At 29.2% G+C, this 25,303-nt stretch overlaps 2 protein-coding genes across 3 annotated transcripts; one reads left to right on the top strand and one right to left on the bottom strand.

Annotated features, from left to right (window-relative positions):
• Positions 1 to 9,535: 9,535 nt before the first annotated feature.
• LOC133673683 (ethylene-responsive transcription factor WIN1-like) lies at positions 9,536 to 10,706 on the bottom strand. The gene is made up of 2 exons (XM_062094542.1): positions 10,486 to 10,706; positions 9,536 to 10,324 (listed from the first exon to the last, which is right to left on the bottom strand). Exons 1-2 carry the CDS (start codon positions 10,698 to 10,700, stop codon positions 9,784 to 9,786), a joined length of 756 nt encoding a protein of 251 aa, XP_061950526.1. The 5' UTR covers positions 10,701 to 10,706; the 3' UTR covers positions 9,536 to 9,783.
• Positions 10,707 to 19,582: 8,876 nt separating this feature from the next.
• On the top strand, positions 19,583 to 24,217 carry LOC133673904 (TBC domain-containing protein C1952.17c-like). 2 transcript variants are annotated; one of them, XM_062094835.1, is made up of 9 exons: positions 19,584 to 20,138; positions 20,497 to 20,589; positions 21,907 to 22,011; positions 22,110 to 22,262; positions 22,341 to 22,439; positions 22,716 to 22,844; positions 23,282 to 23,461; positions 23,692 to 23,808; positions 23,936 to 24,217. In XM_062094835.1, the coding sequence occupies exons 1-9, from the start codon at positions 19,821 to 19,823 to the stop codon at positions 24,113 to 24,115; spliced, it is 1,374 nt and encodes a 457-aa protein (XP_061950819.1). In that variant the 5' UTR covers positions 19,584 to 19,820; the 3' UTR covers positions 24,116 to 24,217. The 2 variants fall into 2 exon arrangements, with proteins under 2 accessions (XP_061950820.1, XP_061950819.1); XM_062094836.1 differs by lacking the exon at positions 22,716 to 22,844 and having other exon boundaries at positions 19,583 to 20,138.
• Positions 24,218 to 25,303: the final 1,086 nt, after the last annotated feature.

Below are 25,303 nucleotides of genomic sequence, written 5' to 3'. Positions count from 1 at the left end.
TAATGATAATCTCTCTCGACAGGCAGCTTAATTGGGCCCTCCGTAGCTGAGAATTGTGACTTTAACAATCCTCAATTAATTGTTGTTTTCTCCCTGCACATTCTTCTTTGTACAAGACATTTCGAAGGTTTTGGTGCCTGTATTCCATTGTTACTGAAACATATCAAGCCACTAGATAACTATGTTATTGGTTTAACTAGTGGATCATTAATTCATCAAACTATTGGATTAGTTATAGTGTTGTTAAAATAATTAAGATTAAACATAAAAAAAAAAAGTTAGAATTCTAAATAATCTGTATATTATAAGTAAAGAAGTTTAGAATTCTAAATAATCTGTATATTATGAGTGCTTAATCTCAACGTAAATACAAATAAAATATATATAGGTTAAACTGAAAGTACTATCCTACTCTTAATAAATAAGACTCTATAAATATTATTTAACAAGTATAACATGAATTTATATTAATTAATAATAAAAATTTAAAAGGTATGGGTATTTTTACTGTAGCAATCTTAAGTGAAATATCTATTTATCCCTTTCAAAACAAAACTATATAACAGAAAATAATACAAAAAAAACTATATGGAAAAGACCCAAATAGCCCTCATCATCGGTTTTTACTTTTGAAAAATATAAGGGCAAAGAGGTTATTTAACTGTGCATATGAAGGAGAAAAATAGTAAAATGCTTTTATACCAAGTTTTGTTTTTTTTTAACTTCTAAGGGCATGCTTATTATTACACTGCTGATGCAAAATGTAAAATTATTTATTTAACCCCTAATAAATATGACAAAGACAAATAAATCCCATAAAGGATGTGTTTGAGATTGTGGTAGCGGTGACGGTTCAAAGTGTTTTTCACTTAAAAATACATTAAAATAATTTTTTTTATTTTTAAAAAATTATTTTTGATATTAGCACATCAAAATAATTCTAAAACATAAAAAAATTATTTTAAACAAAAAAAATATCAAAATTTAAAAAAACATAATTTGTACCATATTCCCAAACATACCCAAAAACCATGTGTTTTGAGTTTTTCGTGCAAGGACAAAACAATATTTTTATTATTCGGTAAACTATGTCTTGAAGCACCGTAAATAACTGAGTTATTTCAGTTTTTGTAATAAACCATACATACATTTAATACATTGTATAAAGATTATTTTATAATAGCCTTACATGAACCAACATTTCAAGGATCGTTTTGCTTTTGTCATATGCTGTTGTTTCAAAGTGAAAAACAAAACAATTTAACTGTAAAGAAGCTGTCTTGTGACAAAACTTGTTTTGCTTAACAACGTAGCTCTCCAGTGACAAAAGTTTCGTGACTCACTCGGACATGTACCTGGCAAAGCTCGTATCTAACGTAGCATATCCCACAAATTATATATATATATATATATATATATATATATATATATATATATATATATATATATATATAAAGTTTTCTGTATCTGCTATATGTTCCTTATTTTGTTTGTGTCCATGCTGACAGCAGTATCGAAGATATTATAAATTAAATCTATGAAACAAATACCATATACGTTAGAACTCGACCAATTTATAAACTAGTAGATATTCTTTGAAGGTTACTGGTGAAAATAAAGAAGCCTGAGACTTAGATGTGTTTTCGTTGTTATATATTTCAGTAATCTTTGAATCATATAATACATACTAATTAAAATTAAATCAATTTTTAATATGGTTTTAAGAGTATTCATTTAGAGAAATAAACTCTTATGAATGATATGCATGTTAGTCTCGATATTAATTTGAATTTAGAACGTTAATAAAATTAAGAAATCGTTTCTTTGATGTCAAACTACTTCTACGATTTAATTAATTTGCTTGAATGTTATCAAATGTAGATTTAATTTTCGAGTTTTATTTTTCGTAGATTAATTAATGAGAGATTGATAAATAAGATAATCTCATTCTTTGAAAAAAAAAATCAATAAAATAGCCTTCCTTCTCTTTGTCTTGGAAAAAGATAGATGTGATTTAATAATTATTTTTTTTTTAAACCAGAATCAGCACATGGAGCCCTCAAAGCTCACTCTCAAGCAGAAGGGCAGACCTTCAGGCAATATATACTTAGAACCCGAACGGCTACGTGGTGGTGTCCACGTTTCATGGGGTCAAATTTTGCAAGCTATTTCGCTAATTAACCAATATTACTATATATAGATCTTATGATCTACTACGTTTGAAACGTAAAAAGAAGAAAAGTAGCTCTGAGTTGCTTCCTGCGTATTAAAATAAAAAAATTATTTTTTATTATTCACTGAATAGTAGAGACATGTATCCACTGTTCATTAAATAGTTTTTTTTTTAAAAAATCAATACATTTAATTGATTTCACTCGTATTATTCACGTGAACATGAAAAACAATTTTTTTTATTTTTTTTAAATTAGTTCAAGGTGAATTAAATTTACTCGTACTGTAATCTTAATTTTATTCCTGATAATATTTTACCTAATTTTATAGTTCTTATCGGATGAATTTTGTACGTAATGGAATTGTAGATAGTTTAATTGAACAATAATTTTTTATATATATAAAGTATGATTTATTTCATGATGTAATTGCAATAATTAAATCCAAAATATTTAATTTAAAAACCATCAATATTAATATATATTTTTTTAAATTATTTTAAAACTTTAATTTCAAAAGCACTCTTAACCAAACACGTTAAACTATTTTTTTTTCAATTTCAATTTCAACCACAGTTTTAACCAAACACCTATTTTTTCAAACCAACCTCAACTAAAAGTACTTTTTATAAAACAACTTTTTTCAAATTACAACCACAACAGCTACCGCAATACCAAACACACTCTTAGTTTATTAGTCCATTCAAGAACATATTGGTTCCAGAAGGCGTAGCATGATGACAAAGAACTTGAGATCTGCACAGCAGGTCTCGAATTTGAGTTGGGCATGCACCTCTTGTAAAAGCATGAGACAACCGGGGTTTTATTTATTCATGTGAACCTATAAAGTATATTTTTTTGGGGGTAGGGTTTTCTCTAATAAAAAAAAAATTAACATATTGTAGGACCATAAAAAAAATATAAGAGCGGCAGATAATTGTTCGGATCATTAGTCCATTCAATAATATATCCTTAGACCTTTAAGAAAAAGAGAAGCATACTGTTGAAATGACATGATAGGTCTAAAAAAATGACATTTTCTATCGAGCACGAGAAGGTTTAAATATAATTTATTTTTTATAAAATTAGTTGAGGTGAACTGATGAGATATTTATATTAATCTAAAAAAATTATAATTAATATAATAGATTGATATAACTCGAATCAAATAAAAAATAAAAAAAATTATTTTAATAAAAAATTAATTAATTAATTTAGATTAACCAAAGTAATTAGAGGGATTATCCTTTTTCAGGTTTGATCTTAGACCGAGTATGACAATTACGGGCATGAGATCACATTACAAGTCTATAATCGAAGAAGAGAAGTGGTGTGATCATGAGATTTATAATTAAGACCCACCATATATATATATATATATATATATATATATATATATATATATATATATATATATTATGGTATTGCAGCACTTTGCGGGAGTTGTCATATCATTAAATTAAATAATAGATACATAGACAATTACTCATTGTCGATCAGTGGATTGTCTGTAAGCGAATATAATAGCAATTAAAATTTGAAATAAAAGATGAAGTTGAAATTAAGAATTGAAAGAATTCTGTATTCGATAATGTAATCCAAGATGTATTATGCTCTACCTGACTGAATATAAGTTTTTCTCTCTGGATTTGACATAAAAATACAAGTATTTTTTTAAAATTATAAAATTTTTTAATGCTTAAATCAATAAATTTGATCCTATGGGATAATGAATGATTTAACTTAGTGGTGTGAAACACACTTTAACTTTTTAAAATTCCAAAAATAAATAAATATATTAAGGTGTGTGTTATGGGTATTAGATAGCTCATAATAAGGGTGTTAATATAGATGAGGCCATTCAGGCCTAGCCCGTTCGGGACATTTTTTTATTTTTTTTATTTTTTCATGTACCATCACTTACCAATTAGGCACATTTGTTAATTTCTTTGTAAAGCAAAATACCAAGATAGAAATTAAATGAAGAACAAAATAACCACCAGCAAATCAAAACATATATTTTATGGGCCACATGAGGTTGCCAAAAGGAGCCTAATATCAACCCAGGACTCCATTTCTCTCTAGACCTTGAGGCCTTGCAAGGCTGCTCTAAATCATACCATTATTTTCTCCAGAAAAAAAAAAACCCATTTAAAATAAGTTATGACAGGCCCATGACTTTGTTTCAAGCTTGTAGCTAGCATAGATTACCTGCCTTTTTTGCCTGCTTGCTCCAGCTCCATTATGCAGTATAGACAAGTACCTTGCAGTGGTAGTTGAGAATAGGATCCACTTTCAAGAAATTTGTTTTTTTAACTCGCTGTTCGAGCTAATTTATATATATCTCAGTTAATTTTATAAATTCTAAAATTAATAATTAGACCGGACCCTACCACTTTCAATAATTTTACTTCCCTTACCTTCCTTAAAGACCTAGCTTTAACAATGTCACTCTCAACAGTGAATCTTGTTCCTCCTTTCCAAAGAAGTAGGGTGTTAGATACGATACATCACCAAACTTCTACAGCAAATTCAATCATCATCTAATGCTACTATTTAATTACTTCATTGCAGGATAAAATAGTTATGATCAGTATCTCTATTTTACCACTTACAGCATCAATATCATTAGGAATTGATTATACTTTAAACTGTTTATTTTGCGTTTCAAATATGTTGAAAAAATATTATTATTTTATATTTTTTTACTTCAAATTAAAATATTTTTAATGAGATCGTTTTAATATGTTGATGTCAGAAATAAATTTTAAAAAATAATAGAAATATATTTTGATGTATTTTCAAATAAAATATACTTTTAAAAACAACTACTATCGTAATACTAAATAAGCTTTTTATGGTAAAGTGGTCCTAAATTTACATAATTTTTCATCCTAAAGTCTATTATGGGACACTGTCACATGTTTGGTGACCTAAACTAGATTGAAATGGACCACTCTGATTCATAACAGCACAGCCACTGTCCAAAATTCGGCTCCCTGAATCTTGATTATGGAAGCTTACGAGCCCCAACTAATTCTGCATCGCGCAAGATTTGAGAATTCTCTAACCACCCTGCTTGCTTACTATTTTGTTCTACTCCATGTTATGTCTAGTCTAGGAAAGGGATGAGAAAACAATGATTATGTAGCTTGTGGAAACAATCTAGGCTCTAATCAGATAATTAATTAATTTGGTATTAAACAGCAATATTAATTAAAAATTAATATAAATTATATCTTAAAATATCATCAAACAACTTAATTTTTTAGGTTTAACTGAGTTTTTAATATTAGTAATTTACAGCTTATCCAAATTAAAAACACCAACAAACAATACAAGCACCACTTCTTCATCTATATATTGATTCGAGGTTAAGATTGTATATTCGTTCAATCAATTTGGGCATATTAAGACTAAATCCATCCTGTTAATCTGATTAAAGATGATTGAAGATGAGATATTCATATCAGAATCGGAAAACTGATATAAAAAGGCATGTTCTTTCAGCACAACAAGGTCTTGACTTCCATTGATAATCAGCAGAAGGATGATACAAATAATCAAAATCTTATGTTAGTCTTTGACACTCCATCTACAATTTGTCACCGTATTCCTTTCCTAACTAATTTTGAAATCAATTCTAGTCTTCTAGAGGTCATTGTCAAGGAGACCTTAAATTTGCTCAAGAGTGAATTCTTGATTCAAACTTCGTACGAGAAAAACTAAGTAGAGGCCTCACAAGTCAAACTACCCAGGAAAAAAAAGAGAGAAAGCATTAAATGATGATCACCCGACAACTGGGCTGGCTTCTGAGTCTTTCACCATGGGTTTTAAGAGCATGATGATTCTGTAACTTGTTCTTGCGGTCCACTTGCATGATTTTCCACCACAAAACTATACTGTACTAACTATGAAAACATGAAATAGAAAAGCTTCGATTGGATTTATCATACTTGCTTTGACATTTCAATGAAAGATGAGTGTTCATAATTAATTAATATTAGATTACTGTCTAGGAACAAAATAGAAAAAAAAAACAGAGACCATTGCAAATAAATCATTCGTATCTATTTGTATACGCTATATATGTCGTCAATAATCACAATAGGAATAATGCAAGACCATTGCAAATAAATCAAAAATTTACGTGGAAACTTGAAGATGAGATTAATGGTGCTAAACAGGGATTAAGAAAGCTGGAAATGCTCATAATTAAGATGCTCAGATTTCGGGATTATCATTAAAATAAAAACTGCATTCATTCTGAGCAAAAAACCTGGCAAGTCATAGCTATATGCACGGTGCATTATTTGAAGCTTAATTGCTACCAAGAGCTATGGCCATTTTACTAACAAGGCTTGTAAAACAAGAAAACAACAGAACTGAAATCCTTCTCCAATATTTTGCAATTTGCAAAATACTTCCCTCTTTGTCAACGAGCATTCAATGGAGGATTGAAAACCTTACCTCCAGCTTAATTGCATGCAGCGGCTTTTCAGTCAGTAAGAACAACGACAACGTAGGCTAATTACACAGAGATAAAGACACCTGAGACAGAGACGACGAGATATAATAAAGGATGAAGATGATGTTGTGCGTGGTAGACATAATGAAAAGAGAATGTCTTTATATTTTACTTTATTTGATTGGTAAGGGATGAATAAAATAATGAATATAGATTATTATTTTACTTTGGTTTAGAATGGGCATTAATAATTTATTTACTCACCAAAATCATGTTAAGAGAAAGTATTTATAATCATCATAAAAAGATAATTCAGATAATATAATTAAATATTATATTCACTCAGCTATTAAATCATTTCTCTAAATATATTTCATAACAAAAAAAAACAATTAAACCAATCCTAGTTAAAATTAATCTAATATAGTTGAAAATGCAAGATAATAATTTCATCACTTATGCATATTTTTTTCATTATCATTCAATCCTCACTTAAATATTATTTTTTTATGATTTTTGCTTTTATATTTTCTAGTTTATCCTCACTTAAATATTTTTTTATGATTTTTGCTTTTATATTTTCTAGTTTTCAAATCTAATGATAAAAATGAAGTTAATTAAAATCAATAGTCTAGATTAGAATATAAAAATGAAGTTAATTTTTTATAATTTTTTTTATATTTTAGATTGTTTTTATGCACTAATCTTAAAAATAATTTTTAAAAAATCAAAAAATATTATTTTAATATATTTCGGTATAAAAAAGCACTTTGAAAAAATATTATTATATAATTTTCAAAGTGTTTTTTGTATTTTATAACATTTCTTTCATGAAGTATATACTTTTATTTAAGAAATGAAAAATATTCATTGATTGCACAACACCTACTATACTTCTACAGTATATAATATCAATCATTATAGGACAATAGGTGAAAAATTACCAGTTGTGGAAAGAGTAAAGATGAATTAAATTTTCTCTGTCGAGCAGAGAGGCATCCCTACCAGCTACCTATAGCAAGAGTCACTCGAGGAAGTAAGTGATGACTTCATGTAAATTATAAGCGTTTTTTGTTTACTTCTTCTGCTTCCACATTTTTGTTTTTTCATAAACAAGTTGGATCTTTTCTTATGACTAGGGGATATAAATGCTCCTTCTTTAATTGATTAATCACGGGGATTTAAAATACAAATTTATATACCAAACCAATTCATTTTTTTAAAAAAAATCGATTGTGAATGAAATCCACCTGGGTGATTAAAAATTTAATTCATTCAAATGATGCTAAAATAAAAAAATAACACGGTATATTCTAGAATGAATTATTTTTTAAGATCCTTGTATATCATTCAGACTTTTATTTTCAGACTTTTTTTTATAGGTATCTTCAAAGGTTATAAATCTTCCCTCCAATGAATATCTGCGCAATACCCTTTATAAACCTCTAGGAATGTTAACGGGGAATCATCTGAAAATAAAATTAGTATGATATATTTTTATGTGATAAAAAATATTAATGAAAGTATTAATAGCTCAATGCGAACACACCCACCCAACTTAGAATTGGGTGCGAAGATATCCTGACTGAACGGGAAGTTGAATGTTTAAAACAAACATAATTTCATTTTTTTTCATAAGATTACCTTGAAATGGGGAGGTTTTTAAAAAACCATGACCCATCACAATCCACTTGGTAGGTTGTCTTTGGTGGGGATGATACCCGTACAGAGTTAGCTAGGAAAAAAGTAGAATGATATTAATCTCGTGGAAAAAACGAAGAGGACTGTGGCATATCATTGATTTTAATTGTTTGTGTATTTATGCCTCTTTTTCCAGGATCTTTCTGACGGGTAGGCTGTGTTTTCAGTAATAAAATTTTGATTTTCATCAAAAAGATGACACAATGCAATATTGGGATTGGATTGTTTTGTATTTTCAAAGACCATGTTTTAGCAATTGATGATATTAGGTATTCTAAGTTTTTTTTTTCAATTTATTTTTTTTATGGAATAACTTAATTTTTTTAATTATATAGATAAAAGACAAGCTAGAGACCAGAATATATATATATATATATATCCAGGCTAAGAGAACATGCTACCTTGAACAAAAGGCAATAAACATAAATAAAAAAACTAAACTAACGGACAATGAAAGGAATAACTTAATTCTTGATTTCTTTTTCAGTGGAGCAGTTTAACTCTTGATTTCTTCAATCAATTGCAAAATATCCCTATGAACTTGTATTTGTAACATTCTCTTGGTTTTAAATTAATTGTCATGTTATTATTTAATAAAGTCAATTTATCTTATTAATTGTCATGTTATTATTTAATAAAGTCAATTTATCTTATTGTTAAGAGACATCTAATTCAATATATTTGATAGCTCACCAAATTGAGAGTTGAAATATATATTACAAAATTAAGTTAGGTTAGAATATTTTATTGTAGAAATGTTTTTAAAAAATCATGTACTGTCTATGGATTTTTCTCATTTTTAACGCGATCTTTCTTCTAATAGTAAAAATGAATATTATAGCAAACATAATTATGATCTCTCTCTCTCTCTCTCTCTCTCTCTCTCTCTCTCTCTATATATATATATATATATATATATATATATATATATATATATATATAAGAATAACATGCAATTTTTTCTCCTAAACAATATATCCTAACCACAGAATTATTATCATATTGTTTTCCAGGAGGCTGCAAAAATTATTGGGCCATGAAATATCCCAGAGCACACTAAAATTTTTAAAGAATAAAGTAGAGAAATAGAAAGAAAGTCTTTCGCTTGCTTAACCATTTTTTAGTCGGTAAAGGTATACGAAGAAAAAGAAAAGAGGAGGAATTAAATAACTGAACAGCTAAAACATAGAAAGAATTTTAAATCATATTTCCATTATTTTCTATATATAAATATATATCCTCAATTTCTTCTCCACCCTTTTCTTAATCTGAGCCATAAATATTTATAAGTGTATTATTTGTATATATTAATTAAAATAGACAAATTATATTATTTATATGTATATATAAATTAAACTAGACGTATGTCACTTGCAATCCTATACGCCCTTAACCACTTCCTTAAACAAAACACACAAATTCAGAGAAATCCCATGATCATAGCTAAAGAAAAAGGCTACCGTCTCCGTGATCTTGAACCCCAAAAGAAGGGCTAGGACAATTCCTGTTCAGAAGCTCTTCAATCATTTGCAGTGCAATTCTCTCATCTTCACCCATTTCTGCTCTCAATTCTGGCTCTGATACCCCCCCTGAAGACTGAGGCAATGGCAATGTACTCTCAGAAACTTGGCTTTCTCTCTGTCCAAGCTGCACTCTCATGACCCAATTTGAGTCAGAACGCTCACCTGCACGCTTCTGCCAAACCCCAATTAGTGAGTTCTCAGTGTCAAGCCTCAAACAAGTCATTGATGGTGATGGTGCCTTGCTACACTTTCTTAGCTTAGCATGGAGGATCTCAGACAAACCATTTGGTGGTGTTGGGAGTGAAGCTTCATCACTTGATTTTGGGTCCTCCTCGTTTGAAGTTTGAGGTATTGGAAAGTTAGTTTTCGCATTACGACCACTCATCAAGATTGCAGCTTGATCATAGGCTCTTGCTGCCTCTTCTGCTGTTTCAAATGTGCCTAGCCAGACCCTCCTCTTCCTGTGTCACAAAACATACAACAAAAACAAGACATAAAATTATACAATAAGATCATATAGTCAAGGATTCTTTAGACTCTAAGAACAAGACTATAAGTAGACTAAATTATAGAAAAGATAAGAGAAATATCTAGATGGGGTTCGTGGAGTCGGCTAGCTTACAGTAAAGGATGTCTAATTTCAGAAACCCAAGAACCCCAATGTCGCTGCCTCACCCCTCTGAACTTTTTTGACTGCACCATGATGGGAGTTTTCGCTGACAGAAGCAAAGTACTGAAGTGTTCAGATGTGGTTGAAGTACAGCAGAGGCTGAGTTGGGATCTTGAGAAGATATACAGCGGAGATTGAATGCAATTTAGTGCAAGAAAGAAGTACATTGTCGATGAACGTCCTATGATGCTTGGTGTATTTAACAAGATCACCTACAACTCGACTCAAGTTAATGTAACCTACCCAAATTTAATAACTGGGGCTTCCTTTGGTTACGTTGCATGCGATATTGTACTGCAGTAGCTAGGGCTTTTATTCCACAAAAATCTTAGTACGGATCACAGAAGGCAAGATTGAAACTTGATGATGAGATGGGAGTCACGGGACGGATAATTTTGTAAATCAGTAATTATACATGGGGGAGTCTAAAATGCCGATATTGGTAAAATATGGATACTAATAATATTATACCGTTATTTTGGATAAAGTAATAAAAAGAATTCATCAAATTCAAGTACGATTATCTTATCCGCATCTACATATAGTAGCCATTTTAACGTAAGATGGAAAAAATATGGTTTTTCAAGTACTAAGTTATATATAACTTTAAACTATATAAAAAAAATTATTTTATAAGTTTGAATAAAATACTGTCCTTCGCACATAGACCATTTCCATATTGTCCGCACCGATATAACTTCATGTCCAGGACTTTAACATTTAATACTTAGTTTTGAGGCCCACGCCACGTCATGAGTTAAAAACAAAAATATAAAAAATTATCTGATATTTTTATTAAATTTGAGTCATTAAATCAACTTTGCAATCTTAGAATGTGAAAATTATTTCAATATAAATCAATCAACTTGGCTACTTAAAAGCTATTGATCTTGGCCGATAGAAAAACAAAAAAAAAAAACCCTCAAAATAAAATTAAAAAAATAATATAAAAAATATAAAAAATCTTTCAATTAAATTTTTTACCTAGCTCATGTTAAAATTAAATTATGTAGAAGTTGTTTAATATAATATAGTCAATTTGGTCAACTCAAATACAATCTGATTGAGTAGTAAAAAATATTTAAGGACAAAATTGAACTTCTTGATTGAGTTCAGATCTAAGATTTAATGGGTTATGGGTTTAGGGTATTTGTTTGGGTTTGATTTTTTTTTTAAAGCTCATATTTTCATTTCAGATTCATCCTTCAACATTTATTTAATTAGGGACCGACTTTGTTTTTTCTTTTATTTGCTTCATACAAGATTTTTTACTAATTTTGCAAATAACTCGGGGTTATCTTGATTCTTTTTATTTGTTGTTCTTTGTTAAATTTTTTTTAAAAAATTTATTTTTGAATTAAACTAAATTAATTAAATATAAGCATTAGATGCTCACTTCATAACATTTTATTTAGTTTATTTTTCGGGTTGTTGCTTTTGTTGCACGTGCAGTTTTTTTTTGTGTCGTTGTGCAGTCTTCTGTGGTAGCGTTAGAACCATCTCGACAAGCTCTTTTTAGTGGTAAGATAGTATTTACGACAAAGCGACGATAAGTTTTAAACAAGCTTTTTCTTCTTCTTTCATGTATGATATTGACAATTTATTTTTTATAGTTAATTATTGTCCTTTCAATTGATTTATTTATTTTCTATGTTTTTTTATCATATTATTATTTTAAATGAGCTTATTAAACCTAGTAAAGTGTTTTATTTTTTTTCTTTAAAAATACTATCATTACTTGAACATTCCTTTTCTCCACACAACGTGTAGGTTAAGTAATTTGGAATTGGAAAAAATTTCTTTTTGAATTAAATAAACCATAGTTAACCTTTTATAAAATACTTCAAAAGGTTTGTCATTGAATCAAGCATGCATAGATTTAGTCAAAAAGGTTTAATTAATAATTAATTCACACTATCTATGATCACATGTATGTAAATACTAGCCTATGATGTTTTAAAAAATGGATTTTATACAAACTAACTTCGGAAATTTGGATTCTTGTGGTGCACATAACCTAACTGAAAGTATTAATTACCATGTGGGAGATTTTAATGAAATTAATAACCAAGCCGCTATTCTGGTACTCTAACATAAAAGAAAGTCATAAACTTATATGGTTGTGATTTAGAAAAACCTGCCTCTTAATAAATAAGGTTGCGTTTGGTGAGTGTTTTTTTTTAGGGTTGTGATAGTTTTTGTTTTTAAATGTTTTTAGAGTGTATATATCTTGAAAAAACATTAAATTAAATTTTTTTTAGTGTTTTTTGTTAATTTTGATACATTGATATAAAAAAAATTAAAAAATATATTCAGATGTATTTTTAAGATAAAAACAATCTATACTATAACATTAAACACAAATATGATAAAAGGAACATATATAGAAGAGGTAGAAAAATGCTTTATTAAAAAAACAAAGAGAGAGACATAAACTAAATATATATTTATAGAATAATTTTTTAATGTATTTATGCACTTTCAATATAAAAATTACAAAGAGGTATATTTCAATTATTTTTATTTTGTTAATGTGAAATTTTTATTTTTACATTGAATTTTTTAAAAAATATTTAATAATTTTTTTAAAAAAATAATAAGATAAAAACAAACTTATTACGTGTCAAAAGTTGCTGCAGCTGCCCCAATCTAAACCGTAGATCGTGACTACTGATGAGTTCCTTTCAAAAGAATTGACATGTTAACAAGAAACATTTAATGAAAGGGTGTTTTTAGTGTCCCATTATTTGTGCGGACATTTGCGCAGTTCCCCATAAAAACAAATATAATCTTGGTATATTTATCAAGAATCATAATTTCAAATAAATTCATCTGTTTTTTTGTTAAATTTTATTGTAAATACTTAAAAATATTATCATAAAAAATGATAATTCTTAAATATATTTAAGAAGCTCTCTCCAATAACCCAATATCTGGTATTCTTTATACTAGATTTCATGATTTGTTTATTGTATTTATCTAATATATCTGGTATTGTCCTTAGTTCAAAGTTTTTTTTTTCTCTTCTTATCCTTTCATGGATCTTTGTACTTATAATGGAAATTTTATGTAAATTACTAATATTTTAATTTTCAGATTATTTGATAAAAAAACGTCTTTCAAGTACTGGAATATCAAATAATTGAGCTGGTGATGGATTATTTGCAAAAGAAATACAGTTGTCCATCTACTAATATATATTTTAATTTTATAAATTTTAGGGTCATTAAAAACTTACATGATTGTTAACTTCAGAACCCACAAGATTAGTTAAAATACATGTAAATTGACTCGAATATCCACGTTAATAAAAAAATATTAATTTTTTAGTTATGACTATTAGATCTCTAGTTTTTTTTATATACAAAATTTAATTGTATGCTACTATGCTTTGTTTGGACATCCTTGTATTGAGTGGCATGTTAGGTCATAACTTTTTATATCGATAATTTTATTAATCTAGGTTGGCTTAAATCTGGATATAATTCAGTTTAATAAAATACTCATCTCTATGAAAAAATAATATTACTGATTTTCATTTGAATATTTTATTTTTAACATAATTCAACAATAAATATAACTTTATAATTTTGAGTTACTGAATCATAATCAATCTAAACGTGGGACTTAGTATGTGTTTGGTAATATTATCTTTTTAAGATATTTTTTCTATAAAAAAATAAGTCATTGCTTTTAGAATAAATTTTTTAATAATTATGATATTTTTTTTATCAAAATCATAAAAAATTAATTTAATATTTTTTATACAAAAATATTTTGAAAAATACTTTAAAAATAACTAATGCTTAAAATAACACTAAGAAGTGCCTTAATTAATAAATCCCACAAATTTAATAAATATATTTATTTATTTTCAGAAAAAAATAAAAAAAGACTAATTAGTAATTTGATCAAATAGCAATTTCAGTGCAGATAGGCTGTGAGCTTGATGGAGACATAACACAGCAAGTACACTATAATGGGGACTTCTAATTTAGTTGTATCTCATTTGATGGACATGCTTTAACCGTAAATTGTAACTAAATCTTTTTTTCCCAGAAAATATAAATATACTACAACAAAAACAAATCAAAATCAATCAAAATCTTCTCTTTTTGTCCCAAAATTGTTTTCAATTGCTAAATCAGTCCAACAACAAGAACTTTGCTGGGATTTGACAGAATATATATACATATATATGTTCCACATTATCCACAATATATAATATGAATGTAATATATTTAAAGTTGTGTGTCATATACAAGAAAGATTTTAAAAAATCACTTTCGAAAATTTGTATGATACTTTTAGGTAGAATGCAAGTACTTTTTTTTTTCTTAAAAAATTGTTTTTCAGAAAATGAAATATTTATAATTTAGAAAACCAACGATGAGTAGGATTTCACCCTGCAAAAAAATTTAAATAAATAATTATTTTTTAAATTATTTAAAAAATAATAAAAAATAATTCTAAGTACCAGTCCTAGAACTCGAAAAAAAAAACTAAAGATTGTACCTCCAACCCTTGGGGTCTCTTGATAATAAATTTTATATATATATATATATATATATATATATATATACGATTTCTTTATACAAGTAGGTAGTTATATATTCCACAATCTTTTCTAATAAAATAAGATTCAAATTCTTCACAATTCTAGTTTTTTGTTATAATATAATAAAGAATTATCTTTATTGCATAGTTTAAGATATAATAAACTATCAAATGAAGGGGAAAAAATAAGTATATTTCTCTTTAATAAAAAACTATTTTTCAATTGTCAAATATTCCGTAGTATATCAGCAAATTATAAATAAAATAATGAAGATCTCAAAAGCAACGTGCTGGGTAGCCAGCGGGGGACCTAAAATATAAGTCTATCAATGAAAAGTAATTATTAATTGCAAATAAAGATGAGCTTCTCCAATAATAATTCTCATAATTACAGGTGGGGCCGACATACATGAAGTGTGGAACCACAGCCAAACCCTAAGGATCGATGTGGAGCTAGAAGAGCCTCAGCATATATAGACGTGTGTTCTGTGGTCACCAACCTTTTTGTCTAATTTAATTTTCATTACTACTTTAATTGACATCACAATGTAGTTAATTAAATGATCATTAGCCAACTACTCAGGTATCATATTATAAATATAAATATCGCGGTTATAAAACATGATTGGCTTGCAGGTATCATATGATAAATATAAATATGATTGTTGTCAAACATGATTGGTTATCTGGGTAGGTCAACTGAGGATCTCAATTGATCTGCACACTACTTTTTTTTCTTTTTAAAAAATCAGTGCATTGAATATAAAATTCACTCGTATTATTCAATTTCACGTGAAAAATAAATTTTTTATTTTTAAAAAACTAGTTTACAATGAATTAAATTTACTCGCACTGTAATTTCAATTTTATTTTTGATAATATTTTACCTAATTTTATTACACGCTCATAAAATAATGAAAACTGTAGTTCTTGTCGGATGAATTTTATACGTAATGAAATTGTAGATGGTTTAATGGATCAATAAAAAATATTTTATATAAAATATTATTTATTTCATGATGTAATAGTAGTAGTTGAATCTACAATATTTAAATTTAAAACCATTAATATATATATTATAGTTATTTTATAACCTCAATTTAAATATCATTCTTAACCAAATATATTAAACTATTTTTTATTCAACCTCAATTTTAACCAAACATATATAAATATCAAACCAACCTCAACTAAAAGTACTTTTTATAAAATAATTTTTTTTCAAACTATAATCATAAAAGCTACCACAATACCAAACATATTATCTGGTTTCGATACCGAGTTAAAGTTAGATGAGGAATATAATTGTATGGATAATAATGAATGATTATTAGAATAATAATAATGATAATGATGATGATAGAATACATTAAACATGAAAATTAAAAACATATATACTGTAACTACATCCTTTCCATTTCCATGATAACATCTCACCCACGTAACTAAGTTTCAGTCATTGGAGAATCGTCAATCAATTTCACCTTCCACATTTATGATGGAATCTATTGCTTCTCCTTTAACAGGGTTGTGCTTCAGTACAAAAAAAAAATGGTCTACAATTCAAGGTTTTTATATGAATTACCCAAAATCCATAATGTTATACATTATGCTTGACAATCCGAAGACAGCAAAAAAATAAAAAAAATAAATTTGGTGCCAAAGAACTAAAAATAGCTTTGATATATGCGTTCAGTCCTCTTCTGTCGTCGCTGCAAATGGGAGGAAGAAAATAAATAAATTTAGGAAAGGACGGGTTGCTGTAGCTGTTGCTGTAGAACTCAATTCCCTCATGTCGATTTGTATTTCTTCGTTGGATCGGACAAAATTCTGCTTCAATGTCCATAGGATTCCTAGAAAAAGCAGTGTGAAAATCAGGAGATCATGTTGGAGAAAACACGTTTCTCGCCTGTTTAGATTGCAATATAAGTTATTTTTAAAATATGTATTTTTTAATTTATTAAAATAATATTTTTTAATTTTTTAAAATTTATTTTTGATTTCGATGATAATAATAATAATAAAATACATTAAAATAAAATTTTTTAAATGCATGGAACCACAACACAAGCTCCACCTAGTCTCCACATTCCATATAATGAAAAATATGGTGAGAAAAGTACCTAATGAATTTGTTATATAATTTTGGTTAGGAAATTTTAAAAATACTTGGTTTGATTTAGTTTTAGTTTTAAATTTTAGAAACAAAAAGTTTAACCCAAACTAAATCGAAAAACCGAATTGAATTAAACTAAAAAAACACGTTATAAACTAAAACAACATTAAATCAAAATTTGTAAAAAAAGAATAGTTCAATTAAAGTCCTATTGATTCAAATTGAATTTAATCAAGATAGTTGAATTGATCAATATAATTCTTTCATTTAATTTAGTTGAGTTTAAAATTAAAAAAAAAATTCAATTTAGATGAATTTTTATTACCAACATCAAACCATTTGAACTAATGTTTACCCATGATTATGCATGATATGTTAGGATTACACAATGTTGATTTTTTTTTTTTGTATTTTGACATCCCTTTTTTTCATTGGTTATTGATTTTTTTTATTTAGTCATTTATATGATATATTAAATTTTAAAAAGTTCATAGGCCTGCTGATGGATATGGTGAGTTTAACTTTTTTATATATATATTTTTTAATTTTATTATTTGATATTGGACTGTTTGGGAATTAAGTTTCACAATTTGTTTCATTTTGTTTTCTATGAGGTTATCATAGTCTTGAAAAAAATGTTTCGGCATTGGTTTTACGCTTGATTTTATAATCATGTATTTTTGTTATTATATAGTTAAATAAATAATAGTTTTTTTTTTAAAAAAAACAAGTTATTAATATTAATGGAGTGCATTACCTGGTGTGCAGGTTTGACATGTTGACCCGGGTTACCCAATTCACGGGTTTAGTGGGTTTACCCATCAAACTTTGTATATTTTTTTTTAGTTCTTGATCTTTTAATTTTTCTAATTATTTTTTTCACTCTTATTCAATATTAGATTGGATTAGTTTCCACACGGTTTAATTCAAAACTCAAGTTAGGTAAAGAATTGAATTAGTAGGTTTTAAGATTGAATTGCTTGATTGAATTTAATGATACTGTTAAAAAAATATCCATACTCTTAATATTTTTTAAGTTTAGAAGAATAATAATTTGACCAGTAGTAAATCATAGACGAATATACTAGTATAAAATTAAAAGAAAAAATAAATTCATTATGCATGTAAACATATTTTACTATTCACCATGATAACATAATTACCTGTTTGTCCTTCCAAAAAAATCAATATCCTTGATTTTAAGGATATTTTAATATTTTTAAATGACTAGTTAGTCGTTAAAGGATTGACTATGAGTATATGTCTTTTATAATTTTAAACATGGTAAAATAACTCAATTACTCTTTAAGTTAATATTTTTGAAATTAGCAAACAAGGCTATTTCTATCTTTTCACTTTTATAGACATGGTAAAATGACAACTTTTTTCTTGAAATAAAAAAAAATTTATGTCTAGAGACCTTTTGGTCTTTTATTATAGTTTTTTTTTTGTTATTACCAGTTACATGAAAGATAATTTGATTTTTTTTATAGATTAAATATTATTTTAATAAAAAATTATTGGTACGTAAAAGGCGTTCGTGAACTTCAAATGATGTGTGGTTCGTTCTGAAAACAAAAATATATTTATTCATTGTGTCATTGAAATTCCCTCTGTATCCTTTTTTTATTGGTACAATGTATGTTAGTGGTGGTGAGACGGTTTATTGTTGGTGGATTTTTTCTTTTTTTTTTTAAAAAAAAAAATTATAATTTGATACTATTTGTTATTGGTATTTCAATTTCATTCTTTATTTTTTTGATTTTTGATTTTGATTTTTGATTATTTTATGAGAGTTTTATTTATTTTAATTTTATTTTTTAATCTCAATTTATTATATATTATTTTTTTAATTAGATTATTAAGATATTGTGTTTGGGTTAGGCTGATTTTTAATCCCTTTGTTCCTATTTTTTATATAACAAAAACCTTATCGCTAATTCATTGGACACCATTTTTAATCTAGGCCCAACTCAGCAATTTTTGGGTGGATGCATGCCCACAAATCCACCAATAATGTTCAATAGAAATTGATTCCTAATTCTTAAATTCTTTTTAATTCATTACAATTTTTTCCCTTAATTTTTATATAAAATATCGTTTACTAGCAAAAATAAAAAACGGAGATATAAATAATATATTTTCTTATTATTTTTATTTTGAAAAATTATAAATTTAATTTAAAAATATATTAATTTTATAATTTTTTCTTTTTACTCTAACCAATCACTTCTATATTTATCTCTTTTGTTATAAAACATTAATAAATAGAACTAAATAAATAAATAAGTTATTTAATCTGCCTTTTTTTTCAAAAAAAAAAAAAAATTCTCCACTGGATAACATAATGCTACAGTTTTAAGTTATACTCGACGCGGCAAGTTCCCATTGGCTAAAGAAACTCAACCCACAAAATCAACTGTTTCATCTACCAGTCTTCTTCTAAAGAGAAAAACTGAGTTAATCACCGAGTTAATCACCCAGTCATGACCCATCAAGACACTCTCTTTTCTCTTCTCACTCCTCTAAAATCATTCCATTGCAACACCAACAAAGACCCACAAAACCATCTCGCTCGATACACCTCCCCTGACTCAGTCCCAACTCAGTTGCCATGCTTAAAAATGGCAAGCTCAAGCTCCCTGACAAGCTCGGTGGTTTGGTCTCTGGTTTTGATGACAAAGAAATGAAAAATGGAGGGTCCGACCCGGTTCTCGAGTCCGGCGAGGAGCTTGAGATCATGGAGCCTAATGGGATCGAGTTAGGCCACAAAGAAAATGTGTATGAATTTGATGATTTGGTTAATGATACAGATGTGGATAACGAAGATGCTTTTAGGACCCGAAAGAGACCCGATAAAGATGGGTCGGGTCAGGTTTCGGTTATGGAGGTCATTGCAGCTGATGAGAAAAGGTCTGATGTTGAATATGAGGTCAGAATGTGAAATGTTCTTTTCTTGTTTTTCTTCTTCTTGTAGTTTATAATGTGGGTTTTAGGGTTGAAGTTGAATTTTTGGGAGAATTCTTTAGGGTCGTAGCAAAAGGTTTATGGTCAGGGGTAGGCTTCTGGGGAGTGTTTGGTGCTGAGAAAATGATAGGAAAAGGAAAGAAATGCATGTGTGGTTTGTGATTTTCACCTATGTTTGATTTATAAAAATTCATATTTTTATTTTGACAAGAATATCTTATTAGGGTTTTGTCGTTTCAGCCATCTTTTATTTTAGGCCAACCTACATTTGTTTTCTTGCTTGTTAATGGATTATTCATCTTTCCATTCTGTTTTGTGGCTAGCTCTCTCAAAAGGAGATAAATTTGGAAAAGCTAAGGAGGATTGCTAGTATGGGGCTTCCTGATGGAGGAGTATTGAGGGCAACAGCTTGGAAGGTACATAGCTTTTATTGGTGGATTATTTTGTTTGCACTGTTGGTTAGTGAACTTTATTATTATTTGATATGGATTCTATGCCAGCTTTCGGAGTAGTTCGGTAAGTTTGCAGTGATAATAATGTCACTTTTATTATACTGAAATGCACCAATTGCCTACAGAATTGAATAAGTTCTGAAGATTTTCTTCCGTTAATTCAGAAGTTCTCGCAGAAATTTGTCACTAAAACCATGATTGTTGCCTGTTATGGAGGGAGTGATGGTATAGTTTGGTAAATTATGGGAAACAATAGAAATAGCTACGACAGAGTAGAGTTTGGTTTGGTAATATGGTGGGGAAATGTATTAGTTTGATGAATTATGTGAAGCAATAGACATAGTTATGATAGGGTAGAATTTGGTTTGGTAACATGGTAGGGAAAGCTTGTCTTGTTTGCAGCTCCATTTTCCTTGTAGAAACTAAATTTATCCCATTAATCTTCTCACCTGTGTGCTAGTGAACCGTAGAATACTGAGCGTTGGCTTCAACACTTTCTTATTATCAAGAAACAATAGAATTTCTCTTTGGTTGTTAACCTAAAAAACACTACCTGAGAGCAAGGGATTGAAGAATTTTCGAGAAAGTAAGGAAGGGGTCGAGGATGATCTAAAGGCAATAACAATGAGGCTTTCAAATCTCTAATATATCCAGCTGCTTACTTCCAGCTTAAGCAAGATCGAATTGGTTATAGAACACACTAAAGTTCAGATGCACAAAGTAAGAACAATTAATGCATTACTTACACTTTATTCCTGAAATCTCAGCTACAAAAGGTACTTTTTAGCACTGTTCATAAATCAATAAACTTACAGAAAGAAGCACTAACCTAATAGGAGTTTCAGGGCTTAAAAGGTCCTGATCATTAGCAAAAACAGTGAACTGATATGATTCCTTCCAAATCTTCTCCTCAAGCAAGTTCATTTTGGTGGTCCGCTTAGGAGTAACGTCTCATTTGGTATTCCTGACAATATATGTCATGTTCATGATTCGGAATGCTGGAGATCAGAGAGCGTTATCACCTTGCCTCAACAGTTATGTATACTGCTAATGCTGTCTGGATGAGAATATATTATTCTAACAACTAAACTTAGAAGAATAAAGTCACTGGGTTGTTATGAAATAATAGGACTATATGTTAAAGTTAATTGAATTATCTATAATCTACAAATCATAGTCAAATTGAATCGCTTGCATATAAAAATGACAGCTTTAATCATTTAATATTTCTTTTTAAGTGAATATGACTCTTGAACATCCTTAAATCTTAATTTCTGGCAGCTACTCTTGGGTTATTTATCTCCTTCTCATGATTTGTGGGAAAAGGAGTTAACCGAGAATAGACAAAAATATGCTATGCTAAAAGAGGAGCTTCTACTGAGTCCTGTAAGTTTCTGACTGCTCTACCATCACATCTTAACTTAGTTTCTTAATATAGTAATAACTGGTTTCAATGTTCTAATCAAAATATTGAATCTAGACAGTCAGAGTACACCAGGGTAAAGGAAGATGCTATGATTTCTGCTGAGCTGAGTGGCGAACATGATGATGCCGGACCACTTAAGCGACAAGGAATTTCTCATGGAGATCACCCCCTGAGTATTGTTAAGGCTAGTGCTTGGCATCACTACTTCAAGGTAAAATTCTCCACCATTCTAAGGTGCCTGGAAATCCTTGTGCTAAGTTATAGCTGATGAGCAACACTTCATTTATAGCATACAGAGATTGCAGAACAGATTGATCGTGATTTGCTGCGCACACATCCAGATATGAAATTCTTCTCAGGGGAGTCCTCATTCAGTAAGAAAAATAGGGTATTTCTTGCCCCCCAATCCACTCTTCTGCTCTTTCATTTCTAATCCTTTTGGTTGTTGAATCTTTGTTGATGCTATAGTGCACGCCATAGTCCTTGTTCTCCTTGATGAAAACCTCTTTTCACTCAAATCCTCATCCACTTGATGAAATTAATCTTTTGACAAATTGCATAAAACAACAAATTGTATTCATTGCAGCTGTAGCAGTTGTAGTTTAATAGTAAATGAGAATGGATTCTCTCTTGACAGAATCCTATGATATATTTCCGTCTGCAGGAAGCAATGAGGAAAATTCTTCTTCTATTTGCAAAACTAAATCCTGCCATTCGTTATGTTCAAGGCATGAATGAGGTCTTGGCACCAATATTCTATGTATTTAGCACCGACACTGATGAACAGAATGCTGTAAGAAATAAAGTCTGCTTTTGGTTATTGCTTTAGATCTTTGTATTTCTTGTTGATAATATGATCCTGAAATCATGAAGACACAATGTCATTCAACTGAATCCTTTCCTCACTAGAATCTTTTCTACCATATAGTTTTTCATCTTTTATTTATTTATTTACTATTTTGGCACATTAATAAAACTTCTAGAGATGTTGTTGTCTCATAAGAAATTCATATGTTTTTTAATGGATAGTACAGGTGGTTGAAATTTAAACTATTAGGTACAACAATTCATTCATAGAACATGGGACACAAGCTTCATAACACTCATCAGCTCATACTTCCATATTTGCCAGCCAATTGGATAATAAATGTGAATTGAAAGATTCCTGTAAAGGTGAAAACTTGTGTAGTTGAGAAGTTCAGACTGTCACAACCTTAGTCTATTATGCAGGTAAATGCAGAAGCAGATAGTTTTTCTTGTTTTGTTCGATTGCTGAGCGACTCAGTGGATCACTTCTGCCAACAGTTGGATAATAGTCCAGTTGGCATCCTCTCCACTCTTTCCCGCTTGGCAGAATTATTGAAAGAAAATGATGAGGAATTGTGGAAGCATCTTGAATTCACAACCAAGGTAAATATTTTCTTACTAAATGTGATTGTGATAGATGCACGTTTAATTCTTAATTGTTGGATAAATTAAATAACTTTCCATAGTTCTGAGTGCCTTGGGCCAACCATGTTAGTACCTTTTCTTCTGTTTAGCTGGGAACTATGCTAAAAGGCCATTTGAGATTCTGTTCATCATATTTGAATCAAGTGACGTGAATCTTGGAAGCTTACGCCATCTGTTCAAATGAGCAGGTTAAGCCACAATTTTATGCATTCAGGTGGATCACTTTGCTACTCACTCAAGAATTCAACTTCCAATCCATTTTAAGAATCTGGGATTCTCTTTTGAGTAATCCTTTCGGGATTCAGGTACCTCAATCCCTCTCAATCTCTCTTCAGACTAGCTAACCATAACCAAGCACTTTCACTCCTTTCCAATATCTTGTGGTGACTTAAACAAATGTTCCTCACGGGATGCAAAATCAAATCTGTGCAGGATATGCTATTGCGGATCTGTTGTGCAATGCTATTATGCATGAAAAGCAGGCTATTGAGTGGTGATTTTGCAGCTAACTTGAGGCTTTTACAGCACTATCCTGACATCAACATTGAACACCTTCTCCGGGTAGCTCAGGATCTAAGTGCAGATACTTCATCCTACAGTTTGTCTTTGTAAATTGAACTTGTTATGGTTCTTTGTATACAACTGTTTTGCATAACAAGTGCTGTATTTGACCAAACAAGATATTGAGGTATTGCTGTGAGTTTCTTTCTTGAAGTTTTTGCCTTCCATCCTTTTCAGCTGAAATAAGCATCAACTATCTAATTTTCTAGTCTTTAAAGATTAAGCTGTCACACCATAAAAAAAAAAAAATCCAGCAGAAATCAAGATATGACTATTTATTTTGTGCGAGAGCTCAACTTTAAAGACTAGAGAATTAGATATTTGATGCTTATCTAATTTTTAAGCTGTCACACAACAAAATCAAAAGGCTCAGATTAATTACTATAACTGCCCACGTTGATCATAGATGGATTAAGATCTTAAATAAAGACCACAAAACTTGACAGAGATTATAGGAACTTGGAGGCTGGCGAAGTGTTTCCCCCCCCATTCCTTCTCTTTTGCAGTTAATGATATAAAGTAAAAACAATCACTGTAATAGCAAACATCAAATCTAATTTTGGATGCTATTCATGGTACAAGCTCTCAATAGGAAGCGACTGGTGCTGAACGTGTCCTAATGGACAAGCTTGGGGACCTCTACTTCTGCAAGACATCGTTAGACCATGACTAGCCAGTCCACTTGCACGCACATCCCATTACTTAGGATCACCTGCAACAGGAACACTCAGTGCTTACTGTAAGCAGGAGATTGTTAGACCATGACTTGCCATGCCAGTTGTGTCCCTGTCCCATATTTAATTGGAACTACCTGTAAGAGGTATTGGGTAGGATCAGTTTCTTGTCTTAATTCGCTCGTACCAACTTACTGCCCAGGCCTAGCTAAACAAAATCCATTTCACGTGGTGGTAATTTTCATTTTCTTATCAGGATTCAGAATGAAGACTAGTCTTTAAGCAGTCTGACTTTTTGGTTGGTCCATATATAATAAAACCTTAGAACATGCCTTTTCATATTTTATAAGTCTACACAGCCCCGTCCCTGTCATATCTATGAACATAGTTGTTAGATCGGTATCAGAGATTGATGTAGAAAACCTAGGTGGGCAACTTGTAAGTCATTAGATTAACTTATGAATCACCAAGTCAATTCTGACCAATCATTTTTCTTATAATGGAATTTCTAGTTTTTTTTTTTTTTTTTTTATAAATCTCTTAGAGTTGATATAGTTACATCTAG

Source organism: Populus nigra, chromosome 15 (genome assembly GCF_951802175.1).
Source record: "Populus nigra chromosome 15, ddPopNigr1.1, whole genome shotgun sequence".
NCBI lineage: Eukaryota > Viridiplantae > Streptophyta > Magnoliopsida > Malpighiales > Salicaceae > Populus > Populus nigra.
Note: the sequence above shows the minus strand (reverse complement) of the source record. Positions and strands in the feature narration are given on the sequence as shown.